The 21,466-nt window shown below is 53.8% G+C and overlaps 1 protein-coding gene across 11 annotated transcripts in view; it reads left to right on the top strand.

Annotated features, from left to right (window-relative positions):
• ATP2B2 (ATPase plasma membrane Ca2+ transporting 2) overlaps positions 1-21,466 on the top strand; it is a 365,479-nt gene that overhangs the window by 300,776 nt on the left and 43,237 nt on the right. For 6 of the 11 annotated variants that reach the window (XM_045063309.1, XM_045063308.1, XM_004738527.2 and 3 more), the window contains 6 exons: positions 8,155-8,280; positions 9,942-9,974; positions 11,155-11,214; positions 16,276-16,317; positions 17,125-17,283; positions 19,922-20,136. In XM_045063309.1, coding sequence (XP_044919244.1) covers positions 8,155-8,280; positions 9,942-9,974; positions 11,155-11,214; positions 16,276-16,317; positions 17,125-17,283; positions 19,922-20,136 — 635 coding nt within the window. The remainder of the gene's footprint in view (positions 1-8,154; positions 8,281-9,941; positions 9,975-11,154; positions 11,215-16,275; positions 16,318-17,124; positions 17,284-19,921; positions 20,137-21,466) is intronic. The other 5 variants (XM_004738529.2, XM_013054571.2, XM_004738531.2 and 2 more) reach the window with 3 other exon arrangements.

Genomic DNA, 21,466 nt, shown 5'->3' with positions numbered 1-21,466 from the left:
CACAGCACCAAACCAAGAACATGACTGCTTCTCACTGCTGCCCACAGAAGCCCCGGCCCCAGTGTGGCCGCAGCGTTCACAGTGCAAGGGGAGCCAGAATCCACATTTCATGCACACTCTCCCAGTGTTTAACTGTTGGGGAGAAATCCCCATTTGTTTAAAAGGCAAATGGATCAAGCAGCATGTAGGTGAGCCCTGGAGGGTAATCTCTGACCTGGGCATGTTTTGTTTTTGGTTTTTGGGTTTTTTTTTTCCAGTTTTCTATTTTAAGACCATTTCAAACTTTCAGGAGAGTTGCAAGGCGAGTGCAAAGAACACCTGAATGTCCTTCCTTCTGATTCAGCCGTTACTACCATTTTGCCCCATTTGTTCTCAGGAGCCTCGCTGTGTCATGCAGTCATGATGGCCCTTTGCCCCCTGATGCTTCAGGTGTATCTCTTAAGAAATGTGTGACCACAGCACAGCTAGCCACTTAGGAAGCTCAGCATTGATGCAATACCATTACCAGAAGGTTCTATATGAATTCACATCCATCGACTGTCCCACAGCATCCTCTAGGCCAGGACCCACTGCAGGACCTGTATAGCCTGCCCTTAACCCTCTTTTCATGGAAGGCCAGTAGTTTCTGATACCCTGGGGTCCTGAAGCCCCTGAGAGTCCTATGGAAGTAGTGGTCTCTCTTGTGAGAAAGAAATGTTCCAACTTGTGACTTGGCAGCCTTCCAGGACATTTGTAGTTCCCTAGAGAACCCTGGTCTGGTCTCAATTTGCAGCTGGGGAAACTGAGGCCCAGAGCAGGAGTGTAAAGCACCCCAGAAGGCAGGGCCAGAGCAAGACCCCAGCCCTCCAACCCCCCAGCCCCGAGCTCTCCCTGCAGCCTCCGTGTGCAGGCTCACCTCTGAGGACCCCTGGGACTTTATGACCCAGCAGCAAGGCCCGTTTGGAGCATTTATACTAAATTCCATTGGGAAACCAATGACTAGGTGACCTCTGTGTGGCCAGGGAAAGGAGAGGGGCCAGGGGGCCGGGGTGGGGGGTGTCCCCAAAAGCAGCAGGGCCTAGCTCCAGCAGACCCATTGGCTCCACCCCCGGCAGGACCCCCACCCACCTCCACCACCCCTGGAGCCAGAGCGTTAACAGCAGGAAGTTGCACAGGACATCGGCAGACCCTCTCAGGCCTGCTGCCCACCTTACCCAAGCGGAAGGCCAGGCATGGAGAGCCGGACCTGCCACCACTGCCACCGCCTCCAGGGAGCCTGGGACGACACCGTGACTGCAGGAAGGCCCAGTCTGCCGCTCGGCCCGCGCTCTCTCCATTACACTACCCTGCCTCTTCTCCATGAGAGGCAGCGGGGTGTAGTGGATAGAGCACGGGTTCAAGTCCCGGCTCCACCACTCACAGCTGTGTGACCCTGAGCCATCACTCGACCTCTCTGAGCCAGAGAGGCCACGGGGAGGGGAGGGGCTTGGGGTTGTACTTGCACCAAACCTACCTCACAGGGCTGTTGTGAGGAGGACAGGCTTTTGGGTGCTGAAATGCTTTACCAACTGTCTGGTGCTCTGCAAGCATGTGTTATTACTGTTATTAACTGTGTTGATAACAATAATGATGAAGGAACCACTCCGGGCTGGGAACTGCATTGGCTTTCCTTGGTGCTTGGGCCTGGAGGCAGATGAGAATTCCTACAAATGGCCTTTATCCCTTCTTCACATCTCTGCCCCCAGAAAGAGGCCTCTCCCTTCTCCCATCCAGAAAGAGGCCTGGGAATTCAAAACCAGGAGAGCCCTAGGTTCAAGCCCCAATCTGTGCCTCATGTGCTGTGCAACCTCAGTCAGCCATTTGCCCTCTCTGGGCTCCGAAGCTTCCTTCTGTAAAGCTAGCTACCCCCCCAACTCTGCCACTGGCGGCTCACACTACCCCACTTGCCACTGTGTGGGGCTTTGGGTCCGAGACTGCTGGCATCTGGACCAGGTGGGGGCTGTCTCCTGCTGCTTGGAGCCAGTCTAAGGCAGAGTTGGCCTTTGAGCCAGCCTTCGAGAAGGTTCTGGCCCAACCTCTGCTGCCAGATAAAAATCCAGATGACTCCCCTGTGGGGGGAAGAGAGGAAGGTTCAGGTGGGACAGGTCAGCTGGTTGGTGGGAGCCACAGTGTTCCCTGGGCCCGAGCTCCTCTCTCTATCATGCATGGATGGCTGTTGGGTGGCTGACATAGCTCCCCCTTTGTTCCCTGCTTCCATCTCACTCCTCAGAGTGGTCCCAGACAGCTCTGCCTCCAGCTTCTCCACAAGCCTTCCCAACAAGATGGAAAGAGCTGGTGCCACATCCCTGGTCCATGCCTGTGCCACCCTCCCATGACGGATACAGTGTCTGAAATGGGAGTGACAGGGGTCGCTCACATGGTGATTATGACAGCCCCATGGAGAAAGTAGCTCAGACAATACTTAGCACATAGGGACCACTCACTAAATGTTCCTGCTCTCCCTCCTTGACCCAGAAATACTCCCAGTCGCTCCCAACTGAACATCAAGAAGACCCCCAGCTCTGCAGCCTTCCACTCCAATCTTGCCACGATGCAGCGTCTCTCCTGCTCTGCCCTCACTGCCCTGAGCCTCAGCCCAGTGTATCTGCTGCCATCACACTGGTCCACCTCTCTGCCCTTGCCTGGGCTGCGCACCCCCATCAGTCCACTGGGCCCAGGCTCTCTGCCATCTTGTATTGCGGTTGATTTGTGTTCTGGTCTGCACCCTTTGACCTTAGCTACACTGTGAGCTCCTGGAGGGCAGGGACGTCCCTTCGGGCCCCAGGATCTGGCACAGAGTTGGCATTCTACCACATCTGTCCATCAAGTGAAGAATTGTGACCCTGGGCAGGTAATGCCACACACAGTCTGTCCACACAGGGCTCTACTGGCTCCATCCGAACCAAGATCCAAACTCCTGAGATGCAGCATTTTCAAGGAGACTACCCTACGCCCCCAGGAGTGGCCCTATCTCTCTGGGACCCTTGGTGCCCAGACTTCATCGCTGAGAGGTGGTGGCATAAGTTATCCTCAGGAGAGGGCTGGCCTCAGATCACACAGCAAATCAGAAGCAGACAGCAGACTGGTTCCCGGGTCCCACACGCCCCTCGGCCCAGAGTGCTCTCTATCTACCCACCCCCTGTGCTTGCATATTCTGAGGGGTTCCATGAGACTAGAGGAAGTGGAGGCTACAGGATGGTGCCAGGGGACCATGGACATGAAGGTCCTGGTGCAAAGCCCTGCCAGCTGCCCCCCCACCAATCCAAAGTGTTCTCACCTCTGCCGCTACCCAGAGACCTTGCAAGGTTCCTTTGGGAGATCTAGTCAACCGAACTTGACTTGACTTCCACCATTAGAGCTGCAGCCCTTGGAGTCAAATATTGCCCTTTAAGGAGTATTCTGGAGGTGGGGTGCAATTGCCAGAGGGGGTGACCTGCTCCATTCAGTTCTTCCTTTGCTAGGAGGGGCAGCAGGCTCTGAGGTCCTGGTAGGGGGAAGGGCATGGCCCAGTGAGGGGTAAGGAAGAGTGCGAGGCTGGAATCTATCTGACCCTTTGTAAAACCATAAGGATGGCTTCTGAAGGGTATGGAGATTCTCCATCCTAAATGCAATATATAGCCACCAGGGTAAATACCAAAAAAGGAGGCAGCAGTTAAAAAAAAAAAAAAAAAAAGTGCTGGAGTCCCAGCTACAAGCTGGTCTCTGCTAAGGGGAGACTCCCCCTCAGAACCACCCTCAGGGAGCTCACAGTCTGGGGTGGGGGGAGCCAGTACTGGAAGCGTCCCCAGGGGAGACTGCGGGGGAGGGCAGTTCAGAGGAGAAGGATGAAGTGGAGGTCAGGGAAGGCCACCTAAGATGGGCCTTCATCCTGAGCCTCGAGGAGGAGGTTTGGGGCCAGAGGAGGGAGAAGGGCACTCTGACGGGGTAACTGAGCCAAGCTGAGGGACTGAACACTAATCCCTAGTGATTTGCACGCTCCCAGGGCAGAGGCCACAGGGCAGGAATTGGTGGTTAAGGGTCAAAAGCAGACTGGGGTCTCACCCAGTGCACGCTGAGATACTACTGAGGGTGTCTGGGCTCGGGGACAGTGGTGAGAGCCATGGCGGGGGCAGGGAATGCGGCTGGAACACAGCTCCCTGGCCCGTTTAATGCTGGGTCTGGAGTACCGCCCTGAGGCTCATCTGAGACTGAGCAGGACATGTGCTGCACCTTCACCGTGTCCCCTGGTCCCTGTGTCCCACGCTGTGGCCACAGGCTGTCTCCTTCCTCCTCCCTTCTCCCGGCCTCCCCGTGGCAGAGCTGCCGGCTCCCTGCTGTGATGGGACTGATTAGATTAGAAGGTGATTTGGGTCTGATTATCTAAGGTGGAAATTGGCCCCCTGTGGATTTTTCCATCCTGCCTAGGGCCGGGGAGGTGGGGACTGGCCCCCCCATTACCCCCCGGGCAGAGCAAACATTTTCCGAATGTGTTTGAGACAAGGGTGCAAGGGCCTGGCTTCCTGAAGTGGGGACTGCTATGAGACAAAGACAGTCCACTCAAGAGAGAAGGGGTGTTTGGGACGCCTGGGTGGCTCAGTTGGTTAAGCAGCTGCCTTCGGCTCAGGTCATGATCCCAGCGTCCTGGGATCGAGTCCCACATCGGGCTCCTTGCTCCGCAGGGAGCCTGCTTCTCCCTCTGACTCTGCCTTCCACTCTGTCTGCCTGTGCTCGCTCTCACTCTCTCTTACAAATAAATAAATAAAATCTTTAAAAAAAAAGAGAGAGAAGGGGTGTTCAAATCCTGGCTCTGCCCCCACCAGCCAGTGATCCTGGGCAAGCCCCTTCTCCCTGACCCTCAGTTTCTCCTCTGTAATCGCAGGGTCAGGGTGAGGACTGATGAGATGAGGGCCTGTGAAGGGGTTAACTTGATGCCTGGTGCACAGGAGGTGGCCTGTGGAGGTCAGGGCTGGCCATGGCCACAGCCATCTGCAGTCTGAGTCAGTGCAGTGTGTTCCTCCCTTGAAAGACCTGGAGATGTCCCCTGCCACGTGACCTCCCTGGATCCCCCCCCAGCTCCTTATCTGTCTAATACTGCCAGTATTTCACGGTGCCCGCCCACTGCACACTAGGTGAGCCAGCGCACAGAAATCTTGTCAGCAAGTTAAAATTACCGAGTCCTGTCAGTGTGCCTTGGTTCTCCCTGTTGGTGCCCCTTGGGCGAGTAGACAGCCTCCGAGGTCTGCCTGGGCTGCTCAGCCTGCCACCAGTGTCCGAAGTCGTCCTGTGGTCCCTTCTATTCCCTGCTCAGAAACACAAGATTACTGTCCTTCTGTCCTGGGAATGAACAAGGAGTCAGCTGAAGAGCTCACCATCTGAACATCTGGGCTCCGTTTCAGCTCACTTGGCTTCGTGCCCCGTCTGGGAGCCTGCATGACTTGGTTTACCCATGCACAGATAGATAGACTGACCTTTACCCGCCATGAAGGAACTCACTGGAGATGTCCATCTATCTGTGTGTAAAGCATTTTTGAGATCATGAGATGTTAGAGGACAAGGGGCTAGAACACACACATACACCCCCGTGCACACATGTCTGCCTTCGGCTCAGGTCATGATCCCAGGGTTCTGGGATCAAGCCCCGCATCAGGCTTCCTGCTCAGTGGGGAGTCTGCTTCTCCCTCTCCCACTCCCCCTGCTTGTGTTCTCTGTCTCTCTCAAATAAATAAATAAGACCTTTATTTAAAAAAAAAAAAATCATCAGGGCCTTTTAGCCCTCAACCCCAGTCTGCTGCTTCCTGAGCAGCCTGACGGTGGCCTGAGACACTCCCCTCTCTGCTGGGAAAGGAAACACGCACTGCATTGAAGAGAGCTTTCTACCCAGGGGAGTAAAAGTTTAAATTTAAAATAAGAAATGGTGGGGCGCCTGGGTGGCTCAGTGGGTTAAGCCGCTGCCTTTGGCTCAGGTCATGATCTCAGGGTCCTGGGATCGAGTCCCGCTTCGGGCTCTGCTCAGCAGGGAGCCTGCTTCCTCCTCTCTCTCTCTGCCTACTTGTGATCTCTCTCTGTCAAATAAATAAATAAAATCTTTTTAAAAAATAAATAAATAAAATAAGAAATGGGGTGCCTGAAGGTGCAAACTGCACTTACACAGGTTCTTGACTAAACAGTGGGGCCACTGGCAGGCCGAGGGGCCCTCCCCAGGGGTGCCCGGAGCCTGCTGCAGGGACAGCATGCAGGCCGAACCTGTGAGTAGCCTGTGGGTCTGTGAGAGCTCTTAGGACACAGTGACACGTCCCCTGCACCAGCCTGAGGACAGAGGGCCAGCTCTGCCTGCATCTCCTCTGTTGGGACCAGGCCACAGTAGCAGGCAGCCATGTCCTGGGCTGGGTCCCAGCCACCCCCCACCCCACCCCACCCCAACCTCACCTGTTTCCCAATTAAGGACACAGCTTCAGCGGGTTTGCTTTTTTTTTTTTCCCCAACTCTTTTATCATGGTAAAATACATATAAAATGTCCCGTGTTGAGTATCATTAAGGGTACAGGTCTGTGGCATTGTGGACCTTCATGCCATTGTGCCACCGTCACCACTGTCCACCTCTGGCACTCTCATATTGCAAAACCGAACCTCCAGCGCCACTGAACAGCAACCCCCTGAAAGCCCCTCTCCCCAGCCCCTGACAACCACCACTCCATTCTCTGTCCCTGCAACTTTGACTGCTCCACGGAGCTCCTGTGGCAGAATCCACAGCAGCTGGCCTTCTGTATGCGGTATCTTGCATGGAGCCTAATGTCCTCGAGGCTGATCGTGTGGTAGCCTGTGTCATAATTTCCTTCCCTTGGAAGGCCAAATAGTATTCCACTCCGTGTATATAGCATAGTTTTCGGCAGCTTTACCATTCGTTTTATCCTCACTCCAGCATCAACCCCCCAAGTGAACCTTGGACCAGCTGCCCTCTGCACCTGCAGGTCGGGGGGGGGGGTCTCTATCACACAGCAGCTGACACAGAAACCCCAGGGATGAATAAAAGTGGAGCCACTCTAACCAGAGGACCCCTTTGCCCCTCTGTGGCTGACCCTCCCGCCCCTCAAAAGAATTCCAGGGCCCTTTAAAGCCCAGTTTGAAAATCCTAATAATCTACAAAAGAGGTTTTCTTGGAGCCTGGGGAGGTCTAGTGTCATCACGTGCCACCCTTACTCAGAATAAAGCTTTAAAAATCCACAAAATAGGGGCACCCTTGTGGCTCACTCAGTTAAGCGTCTGCCTTCAGGTCAGGTCATGATCTCAGGGTCCTGGGATTGAGCCCCGCATCAGGCTCCTTGCTCAGTGGAGAGCCTACTTCTCCCTCTCCCTCTGCCAGCCACTCCCCCTGTTTGTGCGCTCTATCTCTCTCTCTCTCTCTCTTTCTGTGCCAAAGAAATTAATCAAATCTTTAAAAAATAAAAAAATTTTAAAAACCACATAAAACAATGCACTGGATCATAGAGGAAGTCCATTATACTGAAATAGTTCACAGAATAAACAACACATGATAGAGTAACAAGTGTGCTTCTTTGTCAGCACCCTAATAACAAAGTCCAGCAGGTAGTCCAATAACCTCTGTACTTGTAAAATCATACTTGTAAAATAAATGATTGCAACAACTACAGAGTCATAGGACAGAGAACCTGTGCTCTTCGTAACACAGGTAATGGCATTGTGAGCCACTAGCACTCCAGAGGTTGGTTGCCTATGTTCATGGCTGGTGGAAATGCTGAATTTCAGTTAGACATTTGTGAAAAGAAAGATACCATTATCTTCCCTTCCAAGTTCCGCGTGCCCTGAGTTCTTCCCCAGATCTTTAGAAGGGCTTTTTTAAGAGGTCCTGTCCAGGACAGGGTAGGGAGGTAACTCTCCGGGAGAAGGTAGTAGGTGGTAGGCCTGAGAAGTAAGGGATGGCAATATTTCAGTCCCAGGCCTGTTGCAGCTCTGTCCCGAAGTGAAATTCTCTTCAGAGGACCCGCCATACGTACATAGTTTGAACCTGAACCATGGGTGACACCCCAGGGCTTCGGCAGGCAAAGAGCCAGGAGCTTTCCGGGACTCATTTCCTTCCACTCCTTTGGGGAGGGGGCTTGGGCCCATGCAACGGTAACTTGGCTTTCGTCTCCTTCCCCAGGGACCCATGTGATGGAGGGCTCTGGACGGATGGTAGTGACTGCCGTGGGTGTGAATTCTCAGACAGGCATCATCTTCACCCTGCTGGGGGCTGGTGGTGAGGAAGAAGAGAAGAAAGACAAGAAAGGTAAGCACGACCCCTTTACGGACCAGGAAAGGAGCTCTTCAGATCACTTTTTTTGTTTATTCATTCACTCAACAAAATGGTTATTGAGTGCCTTCTATGTCCACGCCCTGTGCCAACAGCTGCCTCCTGCATCCCTGAGGCCCTGCTTGGGCCATGATGGTCTGTCTGTTCCATCTCCAGGTTCTTGTCCCAGTCTCTGTCTGTCCGGTCATGTCATGGAGGATCCTCCCCCCACAGGCCAGGCTCAGGGTGCTGAGCACTTGGCTGATTCTCCAGCCTCTAGTGTGACCTGGTCCCTTCATCAGCCCGGGTAGGGAGTAGAAAGCCCCACCTGCACTCACTCCTACCACTATTCTCAACTCCACAGAGCAGAGCTGCAAACCACCCCCAGCATAGACTCAGCCTAGATGGGGGCAAAGGAGATTCTAGGGAAGGAGGCCAAACTTTTGGTTCCCTTTCTCACTCCCCAACACCCCGTCCCCAGAGCTGCCACCTTGCCTGGGCCCTGGCTCCTCCTCCACCTTCGAAACAAGCTTCCTACTCCCTGGGCTCCCTCTCAGCACAGCAGGCTGGTAGCCTGGGCCTCTCAGAGAAGAGGGAGGGATGCCCATCTGGCCAGGTCCCAATCCAAAGGCCCAGGCCTCTGGCTCTAGCACAGCTGGCTCTTTTCCTAACACCTACACTCAGTCTCAGGGACAGACCCCTCTCACATCTTCAGTCTTTTGTCATGTCTCATTCCCCAAGCTCCAAAAGGAGGTCTCCAACAGCCAGACCATCTGGGGTCCAGGAGAAGGAGATGAGAAAGTCGATGGCCCCTCTTTGGGGTACGGGGAAGCCTTGCTACCTCTTGCTCTCTGCAGCCAGCCAGGCACAGAGCCTGGGTCATAACCAAAGATTACTGGCTCCCAAGGGCAATACCCCATTTTCTAGAGGGGTCCCCCTAAGATTATGGCAGCCCCGCCAGCAGGAACAGTGGAGCTGAGCTGTCCTCAGGGAAGTCCAGAAGCTGGAGAGAACCAGGAGACAGCTGAGGTTGAAAATACTAAGGAGATAGTCCTGGTCAAAAAGCCCGGAGGGTATCAGGACAGCGTCCACACAGTGAGATAGAGGTTGTGGCCGGCTCTGACCCCAGGGTGCAGACAGTCGGGCAGATAGGGGCAGTAGGCAGGGTATGGCAGGTACCCCTTTTCTTGGCCTCACTGGGGCCTGAGTGAGGGAAGCCGGATCTATGTTCCTATGTACCTGTGTACCTATGTTCCTATGTTCCTGAAGATTTCGGCAGGAAGACAGGCCTCTCTTGCCCTGAAGCATAGGTCAGAGTCCTTCACTGAACACACACCTGCACCCCTGTGAGGTGGGGGTCTGTGTAGAGAAGAAGTGGGATGTTGGGGGGCCACAGCAGAGGAAGATAGGGAGCAGCCCAGCCTCTCAGGCGCCTGTGAGCGACATGGACGGGGACTGGGCCCCTCTGCACTCCCATCCCTTCACCTCCACCTCCATCGCGGCCCCATGTCAGGATGAGCACCGGTGTGCAGCCGCGTGTGCATGTGTGTGTGCGCGCACGCGCGTGTGTGTGTGCACGCATGCGTGTGTGTGTGGACGTGCAGGTGAGGCTGTATGTGCTTCTCCTTCATTAACATGTCTCAAAAATCATCACACAGGTGTGAAGAAGGGGGATGGCCTTCAGCTACCAGGTACAGTAAGACCCCCCTCAGGGTAGATGGGGCTTTTAGAAATAGCAGCAGCCTTTGACCCCCAGGCCGTGGCCCTAGACCCCCAACACACCGTTGGAGGAGGCCTCCTAACTCTGGGACCCTCCACTGGGCCCCCACGTGATGCCGGCCCCACTGGAGGAACCAGCCCCTCACTCTACCTATTTGCCCCTCAGTGCTTTTCCCTGCCCTCCGATGCACATGGCGCCACTGCCATCTCCACGCCAACCCCACACAGCCCTCCACCCCCAGGCCAATGTGTGGTGCCCCGCTCATCATCACACGACCCCACAGCCCTGCTCTCATGGGCACACCCCGCAGAGCCCAGCCCGGCTGCCCCTCACTGCACAGCATGGGCATCTAACCCACCTTACCTTACCCTCTCCTTCCCACACAATCCATCTCCCCCCGCCCCAAGAAAGAACGACCAGAGTGCATCTGACCATCTCACGTCATTTTTAATTGCTAAACTAAGGAAAGCTGGCTAGTACCTTTCTCTGTTTCATGCACAAAGTACAGCATGCTGGATGTCACCTCTTCAATGTATGGGGGTAACCAAGGCGATCTTTAGAGTGCTGGTTAGGAAGGAGGAGGTGGCTGTGGGCAGTGGCCTGAGTCAAGGGCTCAAATCCTGAGTCCCTGCCACCGCTGGACAGTCCCTCTGGGACACAGAGATGGTGGTTACAGCAAGTACCTGATCAGAATGGCGGGTACCTGCACCGTGCCAATTGCTGAATATTTTGAAATGACTCCTGGCCATGGGTCCTTCTGGCCCTGATGGGCAGCCAGATGCCTTCTCCTAGAAACTTCTCTGATAGGGACCTGCCTGATTGGTATGGCCAGAGCGGTACATCGGTTCAGACCTTAGTACAGAACGGTGCCATGCTACCTAACCACATTTATCATCTGCCATGTTTTATTTCAAAGACCCTCCATGTCTGAGTTTTTTTCCCCTGATTTTTATGACATTTCTATGGGAACGTTCCACCCCCACCCTCCTAAATTTGAGTTTCCTGATTTCCAACAGAGATTTTTTTTTTTTTTAAGAATGTAGTCATGTTATTTCCCACAAGTTGGTTCATGTCTATTGTTGTTGCTGTTCTGCATTGTTGCTTTTCTCCATTGTGACACACTGCATTTTCCATCCCTCCCACCCCCGCAGCGGCCGATGGTGCAGCAGGTTCAAATGCTGCCGATAGTGCAAATACCAGCCTAGTCAATGGTACGTCTCCGATGGCGAGCTCTCGGTCTCGGTTGGATGGGCATCTCTCTCCCCCACCCCCAACTCTGGGCTTGCCTCTCCCTGTTCTGGACTGCACAGATCTTGGATGTGCATGGGCAGCTCTGGGACATTCATCCTCCCACGTGGGGCAGGCGCTTAAGAGAGAAGCCACCAACGGGGAATCAGCTCCGCGCCCGCTTACGGCGACCAAAATGGTACTGGCTCCTATGGGACCTTAACCCCCAGTGGAGCCCAGAAGAGGGACATACCCTGGGCTTCAGATTTGGCTCCCAAGAAGCAGCATCCCACCCGTCGTGGCCCTCTCCTAAGCACACTCCTGGCCCCCGCTTGGGGAAGAAGGCCTGGGGTCAGGACCTGGGCTGAAGCTGGCATCTGGGTCCCTAGTGAAGTCTCCAGTCCTCGACTTGAAAATTTCCTCGAGGCAGGGGGACCCAGGCCGGGATTCAGCTCTTTGGCCCCACCCCACAGCATGGCTGAGCCACTGATAAACATTTCTTCCTCTTCTTTTTCTCGGAGTGAACGGGCAGGGGGCTCGCTTGGGCGCGGGCCTGGTTCTGTCCCTCGGAAGTGGACTGGTGTTTCCTGCTGTTGCCTGTGCTAGAGCATTTGTCCTGAGTCTCTGCATTCTTACGGGCCCCCTGGGGGCTGAGGGGTGGTGGTGGGGGGGCAACCACAGTACCTTGGGATCTGCATTTTAACCTCCTTACCCACAGGCAAGAAGGAATTCCATTCACTTGCCTCCAAACCTTTAGAGGATTTCTTATTTCTGTACCCTCCTATCTTCAGAGTGATGAGGCTTCTGTGTACTCAGATCGGTCCCCTGTCCCCAGATTAGGTAGCATGATAGTCACCCAAGCTATAGGGCTTGATCATAAAACAGTTGCCCCGGGGAACTGAGGGAAGGGAAAAGCCTTTCTTGCGGCATTGCTACACGCAAGGCACTGGGCTGCGGGTTTCTCGTCCATTATATCATTTCCTCCTCACCACTCCTGGAAGATGTGGAGGTCTTGTCCTACCTCATACTCCCATCCCCTGCCCCAGACCTCTGGCTGGGCCACCTGCATTCAAAGTGACCAATGATGGAAGCCCCTTGTAGATGTCAGGGGCCAAGAAAGACACTTCTGTGAGCTGCGCCTTGCTAATTTGGGTGTGGGTCTATTTCAGGCACCGGAGGAGAAAGGAGAACAGCTTGGGGTGTGGGAGGTGTCATGCGTCAGGGAGGGGTGGCGAGGGATGACAGGGAGAACCAATATAGGCAAACCCAGGCAGGGGGAGAAGGAAACAGGAGCTGGCATCCTGCTTCCCACAGAGCAGTGAGCCCACTGGGCTCAGTGAACATACAGACTGCATCCAGGCTGGTCCATCCTAAAAAAAGTCTGCTTCACTTCCAAACTGTAGCAGAAAACTCCTGGTATCCTGAGAAAAACTGCAGGAAATATGGGGAACTTGACTACCTACTGTATGCCAGACATTTTGCAGACATTTCCTGCTCATGGCCTCATTTGATCCTCATGACAACCTTGTGATACAGAGTTTATTGTCCCCACTTTAAAGATTGGGAGACAGGCTCAGAGAGATCAAGCCACTAGCCTAATATCACAGAACAAGAAAGAAGCAGACTTAGGATTCAAACCCAGGCCTGCTGGCTCTAAAGTACTTATTCCACTTCCTGATCCAGAGTTTCCTGAAAGAGTGTGTCTTGTAAACATCACAGGAATATCAATAGGTCCTGCCCCCAAGAAAAGGATCCTGTGGTCAGAGATGTTTAAGAACCATGGGACAGAATTGGTCTCTTCCTTATTGCAGGACTTCTCAGAGCCTTGAATATGCTGGTATATAGTGGAAAGTTAGCCATGGAGGGCTTCCCAGGCTGATTTGGCTGCAGGACATTTTCTGGCTGAATCTTGTGGGATTGGTTTGTTTCTCTAATATACTTAGGGAAATAGTGCTCTAAGCCATTGCTTCTCAAAAAGTAACCAGAGGACCAGAAGCCTGGACATCTCCTAGGAGCCTGTTGGAAATGCAGAATTTCAGGCCCAACCCCAGACCCACTGAACTAAAATCTGCATTCATATAAGCTCTCCAGTCTAGGGCCATACCACACTGAATGTGCCTGATCTCATCTAATGAGCTCTCCAGGCTCCAGGCCAGAGTGTATTAAAGGTTGAGAGGTGCCTGGCTGAGCCTTGGTCAATGAGAGAATTAACCATTCCTTTTCTTCCTTCCTCTGAGCCAAATCAGGATGATTGGCTATAGAAAACACACTTAGCTGGCAGTAGTCCCTCTGGACCCACCCTCACCAAGCCCCCTCCCAGCTGAAAGCGGGTGTGTTCCATTCATCTTGGAGCCATTATGACGGCCATTATCATTTTATTATTTCATTTATACTGATTAACATACCATTGTTCAATACATTGCTTATAATCACGGTTAGTAAATACACCACTCTGAACTCCAGACATTAACAGGGCACTTTGTGATGCTTTTCCTAAGCATCACCTTGGTCGACATTGTCACATGTCACAGAGGAAGAGATGGAAGCACAGGCAAGAGAAGTAACATCTCCCAGTTCATCTCTTTAGTGCTCCCCAAAGCTTGTTTATCAGGTCACCTCACCATCGAACCTCCACACACACACTTTTCACACTCATGGCTCATAACAGACCCATTTGTCAAAGCTGTGTCTGCATCTGATGTGGGGTGGGGGGTCTCCAAGTCTCCGCCCAAGTTCCCCATCCCAGCTTCCCTGCAAGAGCCCCCTTTCCCGGGTCATGCACAGACCCAGGTCTGGCTGTCCCCCCCCATAGTTACAGGGCCCAGGCAAGTTCCACTTTGGCTGAGAAAAGCCCCTGGCTTCTGAGAAACCAGGCCATGTGCGCAGAAGCACCCCCACAACACTGCTCCCTCCCTTGAACATATGCACTGGTGATTATCTTTCTGGCCACGTGATCACTATGGAAATAAAAGAGGAAATTGCTAGCTTGGTTAATGGGCGCACACATGGGCTATTGCATTTGATAATATGCAATGCAAATAAGGCCCCTTTGTGTCTTCTAGAACCAAGTATGGAAGAGGAGTCCTCCCATGCCCTTTAGCCCAGTTAGTAAAATTATTTTTAAAAATAAAGATAATTATTGTAGTTCATTCCTGTTGGCTCTAAAAAGGCTTTTTCTGTTTTGTTTTTAATCCAGCAAAAAGAACTTTGCAATAGAGCAATGGGGGCCTTCTCTTTCCGCCCCCAGGGTGGGTCCCTGACCATTTGCCTGAGAGGCGGGGGAACAGCCCAACATTTCCCCTGGAGAGGTAGCACGGGGCTGGGATCCAGGAAAGCCACTTCTCCCCTCCAAGTCACTTACAGCGTGATCTGGTGTGGGTGCCTTACTGGTTATGGAACCAGTAAGGCAGCCACGGGGTTATCATCAGGACGCTCCAGAAATTAGAGCTGTCTCTGAACCTCTCTTGGCCTCAGTTTTCTCATCTGTAAAATGGGAGTGCTTAGACTTGCTCCCATCTCACCCACAGGGTATTGGGGAGGTGGGCAAAATGTAGAATGCTAAATGGGCAAGTGGTTATGACTAAGGCCACTGTCAGGTGCTCAAGAAGCTGAATGTTGCTTCCCTATTTTACAGAGGTGGACACTGAGACTGGGAGAGGTAAAGCCACACAGCTAGTTCATGTCCAAACAGGGGCACACAACCACCTTGATGACCCTCCTCTGTGCTCAGAGGAGCTTAGGGCTAGCTGCCTTCTCCTCAACTGGGGTGGAAACATAGATGGGGCCAGCTCTGCGTTAACCCCGGGGACCCAGGCAGGTCATCTGTCTCTCTGAGCCTCAGTTTCTGATCTGGAAGTGGGAGCAGGGCGGGAGTGCCCTTATGGGGATGTGATGTGGGTTAGATGAAATCATGGATGTTCTATATGCACCTGGCACGTGGTGGTTTCTCACAGAACATGAGCTGTGATTCTCATTCTTCACAGCAAATGGCCAAGGGCGGCTGACCTCCGCAGGCTCCTCCCAAGGTAGCAAGGCCTGTGGGCAGAGCTCTGAGTGAGCTCAGAGGACAGGCCAAAGGGACAGGAGGAAACCTCCTCTCTGTAGTGCCAACAGGTAAAGACAGGTGTCTCAGCTGCCAACGAGGGGCTACCAGTACGGCCCATGCTGCAAACCCAGCCCACAAGCCTCTGGCCGAGACTGGAGCAGGCTGGGGGGACTCCCAGGCAGCCCTGATTAGGAGGTGAGCAGCCCCAGACTCAGCCCTTTCCCCAGCACTGGCATGCAGGGCCAGGGCAGGGGGGCACCCAGGGGAGACCACCAGCCCTACTTCCCTGTTTGCTAGGGCCCAGGCTGGTCAGCCTCAGAATAAAGAGCATACACCCAAGTGGAGGGAGGGATCGGCAACTTCCCAGCGGGAGCAGTGCTTGGGGCCCCTCAAAGCCCACCATTAAGGAGCTCTTGCTCACCCTTGGCATGGGTCACTCTCAGTGGAGCTGGGCGGGGGGTTGTCCTTGCTGTGGCTTCACACTCCTCCAGATGGACAAGGAGAAAGCAAAATTCTACATACATCACTCCTGGAGCCAGGAACTAAGGAACACATTGACCAAAGTCCTCCCCTTTCTAGAATGTGTGTGTGTGTGTGTGTGTGTGTGTGTGTCTTTCATTTCCTTTGCCTCCTCTCAGCCCACCAAAGCACTGACCAAATTAATCACTGGGGACCTGAGGACCTCTCTGCTTCCTGCCAGTCAGCTCTGGTCCCTTTTACCCTCAAAAGCAGTCATTTACTCAGTACTCTCAGGTCTGAAATAACTCCCACTGAAGCTCTCTCTCCAAGCCCCCCCAGAGAATCAGGACAGAGCCTGCAGCCAGTGCAGTGGCCAGGTTTCTTCTTGTCTCAGGCCACCCCAGCGTCCCCGTGTGGAGGGACGGAGTCGGCCCGGCCCTTCCTCCATCTGTGACATGAATGTCGGTGGCCCTGTTGCGTCTGTGATGATCGACGTGTGTTGTCTGTTCTCTGTTGTCTGTTAAAATTCTTTGTCGTGTAGGTAAAATGCAGGATGGCAATGTGGACGCCAGCCAGAGCAAAGGTAACCCTTTTGTATTCACCGGCTTCTGGGGTCCCTGCTGCCCCTCCCCCCACTGGCTCTGAGAGCCAGGGTAGAAGCAGACAGGTCTGTGCCTGCAGGTGCCTGGCATTTGAGGGGGGGGTGGTGGCTGTGATTCACATGGTGGCAGGCCCAATGGAGACATCACCCATGAGGACAGGGGCCAGCTGTGAGCCAGCTCTTCCCCAGCCTTTGTGCTAGGCTACCCATTTTGCTGAAGACTTAAAGCTGGTTCTTTGGAATCTTGAGGGGCTAAGGGGTAGGCCCCAGACCCACCAGTCAGTCCTTCACCGAAGAAAGAGGAGGCTTGGCACCCAAGGATAAGGACACTCTCTTATCTTTTAAGCCCTCTTTGTGTCCCTCTTCTCTGGCGACTATTAATATCCCAACAACATACTCAAGAACCCCCTGGGGAAGGCCAAGGCTATCTGTCTTGTCTAAATGTGGCGAAACTGAGGGGCCATTTGGGGAAGGATCTCTGGGCTTCTTCAGGCCCAGGGGGGACCCCAGCTACACCTGCTGGGAACCCAAGAACTGTGTCACTCCCTATTCACACTTGGATTCCAGGTCCAAGGCAGTCCCTGGCCCTGGGACTAGGGTCTCCAACTGGAAGAAGCAGACCCCGTATCACAGGGTGTCTGTGCCAGCCATGCAGGGGTCCAGACAAGGGAGTGAATGTCTCAGCACACTCCCCTGGGCAGGCAGGGTGGGTGCCAGTATGCCCACCCTGCAGGCTGACCTGGCTGTGTGCGCGTGTGCGTGTGTGCGTGCATACTCTGTCCCCTACAGCCAAACAGCAGGATGGGGCCGCCGCCATGGAGATGCAGCCCCTCAAGAGTGCTGAGGGCGGCGACGCTGATGACAAAAAAAAGGCCAACATGCACAAGAAGGAGAAATCCGTGCTGCAGGGCAAGCTCACCAAGCTGGCTGTGCAGATCGGCAAGGCAGGTAAGCGTGCGGCCGCTGTGGACGGTGCACAGGGGACATGGGGTACACAGAGGGACCCCAGCTAGGGCCCCGCCCCGAGCTGGCTCTCAGTTGCCTCATCTGCAGAGTGGGGTCTGGATTAGGACTCTTGACTGGCCCCCCGACCCCAGCTGCCATGCAAAGGAAAGATTGAAGAGGTTGAGGGCCATGCTAGGAGCCCAGTGAGAAGCCTCCTATCTGAGCCTCAACACAAGCCTGATCCCCACTGAGCTGGGAGCTCCAGGTGATGGCTGGTGGTGGCCCCTCCAGCCCAGGAAGCTGAGCTCAGCTGCAAGGCCAGCCCTGCCTGTCTGACATGGCCTTGGCCTCTCATCCCACATGAGGACACGCAAACACCAAGGCCTCCCCACCTGGCTGTCTCCCGGCTCTAATTATAGGCACCACAGCGTGGAGAAGGGAGGCAAATTACAGGCTTGGCTGTCTATATTTAAACTAAGGGCCTGGTGATAGCTCCCGGCTGCTGGGAGCTTGGCTTCCCGCCCCTGCGACTGTCAGATGGGGATAGAGCCCGCTCTGAAGTCCCACAGCTGGAGATGGGGGCGGGGGAGCGATGGGCCCAGGGATTTCCTCCAGCCTTGGCATACAGCAGACTCTGCAGAGCCACAGTACCGCCACTGGCCGGGGCGGGGGTGTTGGTGTGTGTGGAAGGAGCGATGAGATCCACCCACAGCCTTCAAAGCCCTTGCTCACCCCCCTCTCCCCCCTCAGCCTTGCCAAGAATGGAGTTTGGGGTCCAACACTTCTAGGTTCACATCCCACCCCTGCTTCCCTCTTGGGCTGAATTCCCTGAAGCAGAGTCTGAGGTGGATGGGTGCAGGATTTTTAGGGGCAAGGGTGCTCTCCAGTGAGACCTGTAAAGGGTAAAAGACTCAGTAGGGCCACAGAAAAAGCCAGATACTTCCTGGAGAAATCCCCGTCTCTGTCTACCTCTGCAGGGTCTGTCTGGTCTTGCAGCAAGGGGTCTGGGCTTTTGGACCCTTCACCTGAGCCGTTGAATACTGGCCATCAGATTGGGGTGGGGTGCCGTCCCAGATACGTCCTGACAGGAGAAAGTGCTCTCTGAAGTGTGGACTTCCTCTGGCAGAGTCCGCAGCTGTGCACAGTCTCTGCAGCACCTGCACAGTGCCTACAGCTCCCCGAACGGGCCAGGGGATCTCAGGGGATCCGGGCAGATAGCCATTCACATCTCCTAACTCTGTAGTGTTCTCGGGCCTGTGGCCTTGGACAGGTCCCTTCCCTCACTGACTTCAGTGTCCTCAGCTGAAAGAGGGCTCCCTGCTCTTTCCTCCATCCAAAACACTTTCTACATGTCACCCTCTGGCTGATCCTTCTCATCATTCCCCATCTACTCAAGTATCACCTCCTCCAGGAAGTCTTCCCTGAACACCCTTGCTAAAACAGTCCCTCCCCACCAGCCCGTGTTGTTCTGTTTTCTTTTTTGAAGCTTGATTGAAGTACAATCAATATGCAAAAAATTACACACATGTAATGTACATCTTGATGAATTTGGACATGGGCGTACACCCATGATGCCATCACCACAAGCAAGGTATGAAACATATTCCCCAACTCCCAAAATTCCTGTGTTCTTTCCTGGGTTTTTCTATTTTCCTTTGTTTGGGGCCAGAACACTGAAGAGGAAATCTAGCCTCTTACCCAGTTTTGAAGTTCACAATACCATATTGTTCACTGTTGGCCCCATGGTGTCAAGCAGAGCTCTAGAACTTCTTTATCTTGCATAACTGAAACTCTTTATCCACTGAAAAACAACCTTCTCTCTCCCCCTCCCCACAGCCCCTGGCAACCAACCTTCCACTCTCTGCTTCTATGAGTTTGACTATTTCTATTCCTCATGTAAGCCCTTCTGTGTCTGCCTTCTCTCATCTAGCATCATGTCCTCCAGGCCCATCCATGGGGTTGCAAATGGCAGGACTTCCTTCTTTTTTAAGGCTGAGTCATACTCTGCTGTGTGTCTGTGCCATGTTTTCTTGATCCCTTGGTCTGCCGATGGACACGTGGGTCATTTTCTTACCGGCAGCCTGTGTGGTTCTCTGTCACGTCGCCCTGCAGTTCTACACACCATTATCCCTACGTGGACGATCTTGTTCATGAGTTTTTTCCTTCTTGTCTGCCTCCCCCTCTGAAGTCTCAGCTTCTCAAGGGGAGGGACTCTGTCCTCTCTAGGGCTGTGTCCCTTGTTCCTGAATTAGGAGCCACTAGGTACCTGGGCGGGTGAGTTGATAAATGGTACTAGCCACACATGAACATGTGTGAGAACTATGCAGGGAGTTCGAACTGATTCCCATGGTCTCAGCACACATTTCCTGAGCACCCACAAGGTGTCAGGCACTGTGCAAGGGGCTTTACATGCATCCATCACTTTTGATCTTTGCAAAACCGCGTGAAATAAACATGCATCCCCATTGCACAGAAGAGGAGACTGAGGCTCTGTAAGGCTCAAGGACATGCCCCAGGCCATAAAGCTATGAGATGTGGGTTAGGGTCCGCCTAGCCAAGTGTTTGGTCCCCATCTCACTTCCCAGGGCCCCCACCCTCAGAAGAACCCCTGAGCAGATCTGTCCCCCAACCCGTGTTACAGGTTTGGTGATGTCGGCCATCACAGTCATCATCCTGGTGCTCTACTTCACCGTGGACACCTTCGTGGTCAATAAGAAGCCGTGGCTACCCGAGTGCACGCCTGTCTACGTGCAGTACTTTGTCAAGTTCTTCATCATCGGTGTGACAGTGCTGGTGGTCGCCGTGCCAGAGGGGCTCCCTCTGGCCGTCACCATCTCACTGGCCTACTCCGTGAAGGTGAGAAGGAGAGGACTGGCCGGCACAGCTCGGATCAGCTGCCCCCAGCCAGGGCTCTGGGGTGGCCTGTGGGGCAGGCGCTGGGCCGTGAGTAGAGCTAAGAAGAAGGAAGGGGGCACCCTGGAAGTTGGGAGACGAGACATATGTGGGAACCCAGAACTCACGTGTCCTCAGGGAGGCCTATAGCAGCTCAGAGGGCCACACCCTGGCTCCAGGGATAGCCATCATTCACCCCAGCCAAGTGTTGCCTTGCAGATGCAGCCCCCTTGCATTGCCCACTCTTCACATTTTTCCCAGAGAAGCCAGAATCCTGGACTGATTTTTGAACATTGATCATCAACTCCACTTTAAAAAAGAAAAAAAAAAACACCATTAAAAGCAGACCTTACAATGCAGGCCCAAACCCAACCCCATCTCACCAAATGTAAGGAGAAGTCTGAGGTCAAAGTCCCATGGAAGCTGTGATATTTCTGCAACTCATCTCAGAGGTTGCTCCCTGAAGTTGGGAAGAGATAAACCTAAAGCCAAAAAATCTGATTTAAGGAAACGCCTACCACTCGAGGGATGGGCTGAAAAGGGAAGAGGTTTTAAAAGCAGTTTCATGAAGGGTGGTAAGTCCATGAAAGCTGACTGTGGATACTTGGGTCTGGGGGTGGGGTGGGTGTTTCTAGTGCTCCCCAGATGGCAGAGCCCTGCCGCCCCCTGCTCCCAGGCCAAGGCCGACCATGGAGTCCAAACCCTGGGCTGAGCATCTCGGTGGGTGCCTCAAGCTTGGGGCCTCATTCTCTGCTGTTGGCCGCATGGTTTTCCCACCTTAGAGGGCAGAGCTCTGCACTCCTGGTCCCCAGTGCCCCAAGGCCAGGATGTCCCTACAAGGATGGAGCCCTGGGCATGTTTATAAACAAGGCATTGGCTCTGAGACATTGGCAGAGCTGCTGGAGGGCACGGCGGGCGTCAGTTTCCAACTTGGAATTTGGACTGGGCTTGCCGATGTAATTTCATACAGAAAAGAGATCTCCAGGCAGATGCCAGAAAGTGGCAGCTCTGGGTAAAGGATATGGCCCTTATCGCCTCCTTGTTTTAGGGTTCTTGAAGAAACTCCATCTCACAGACCAAAGACCAAACGGGTCACAACACGATGCTGCTTGGGAGTTTGGAGCCCAAAGATGGTGATTTTCATTAAGCCATGAGAGGGGACCCCCACGGCCACCCAGCTGAGCTCAGGGTGTCTTGAAAGTCACACAGAGGTAGTTTGGGGTGACCATATACAGACCTTTTTAGGTCTCTGCACCTTCTGCCATTCACATCTCTGGCATCTGGTACCTTCAGC

The sequence above is a fragment of the Mustela putorius genome, unplaced genomic scaffold (genome assembly GCF_011764305.1).
Source record: "Mustela putorius furo isolate JIRA1106 unplaced genomic scaffold, ASM1176430v1.1 tig00003850_pilon_pilon_pilon, whole genome shotgun sequence".
NCBI classification, from domain to species: Eukaryota; Metazoa; Chordata; class Mammalia; order Carnivora; family Mustelidae; genus Mustela; species Mustela putorius.
Note: the sequence above shows the minus strand (reverse complement) of the source record. Positions and strands in the feature narration are given on the sequence as shown.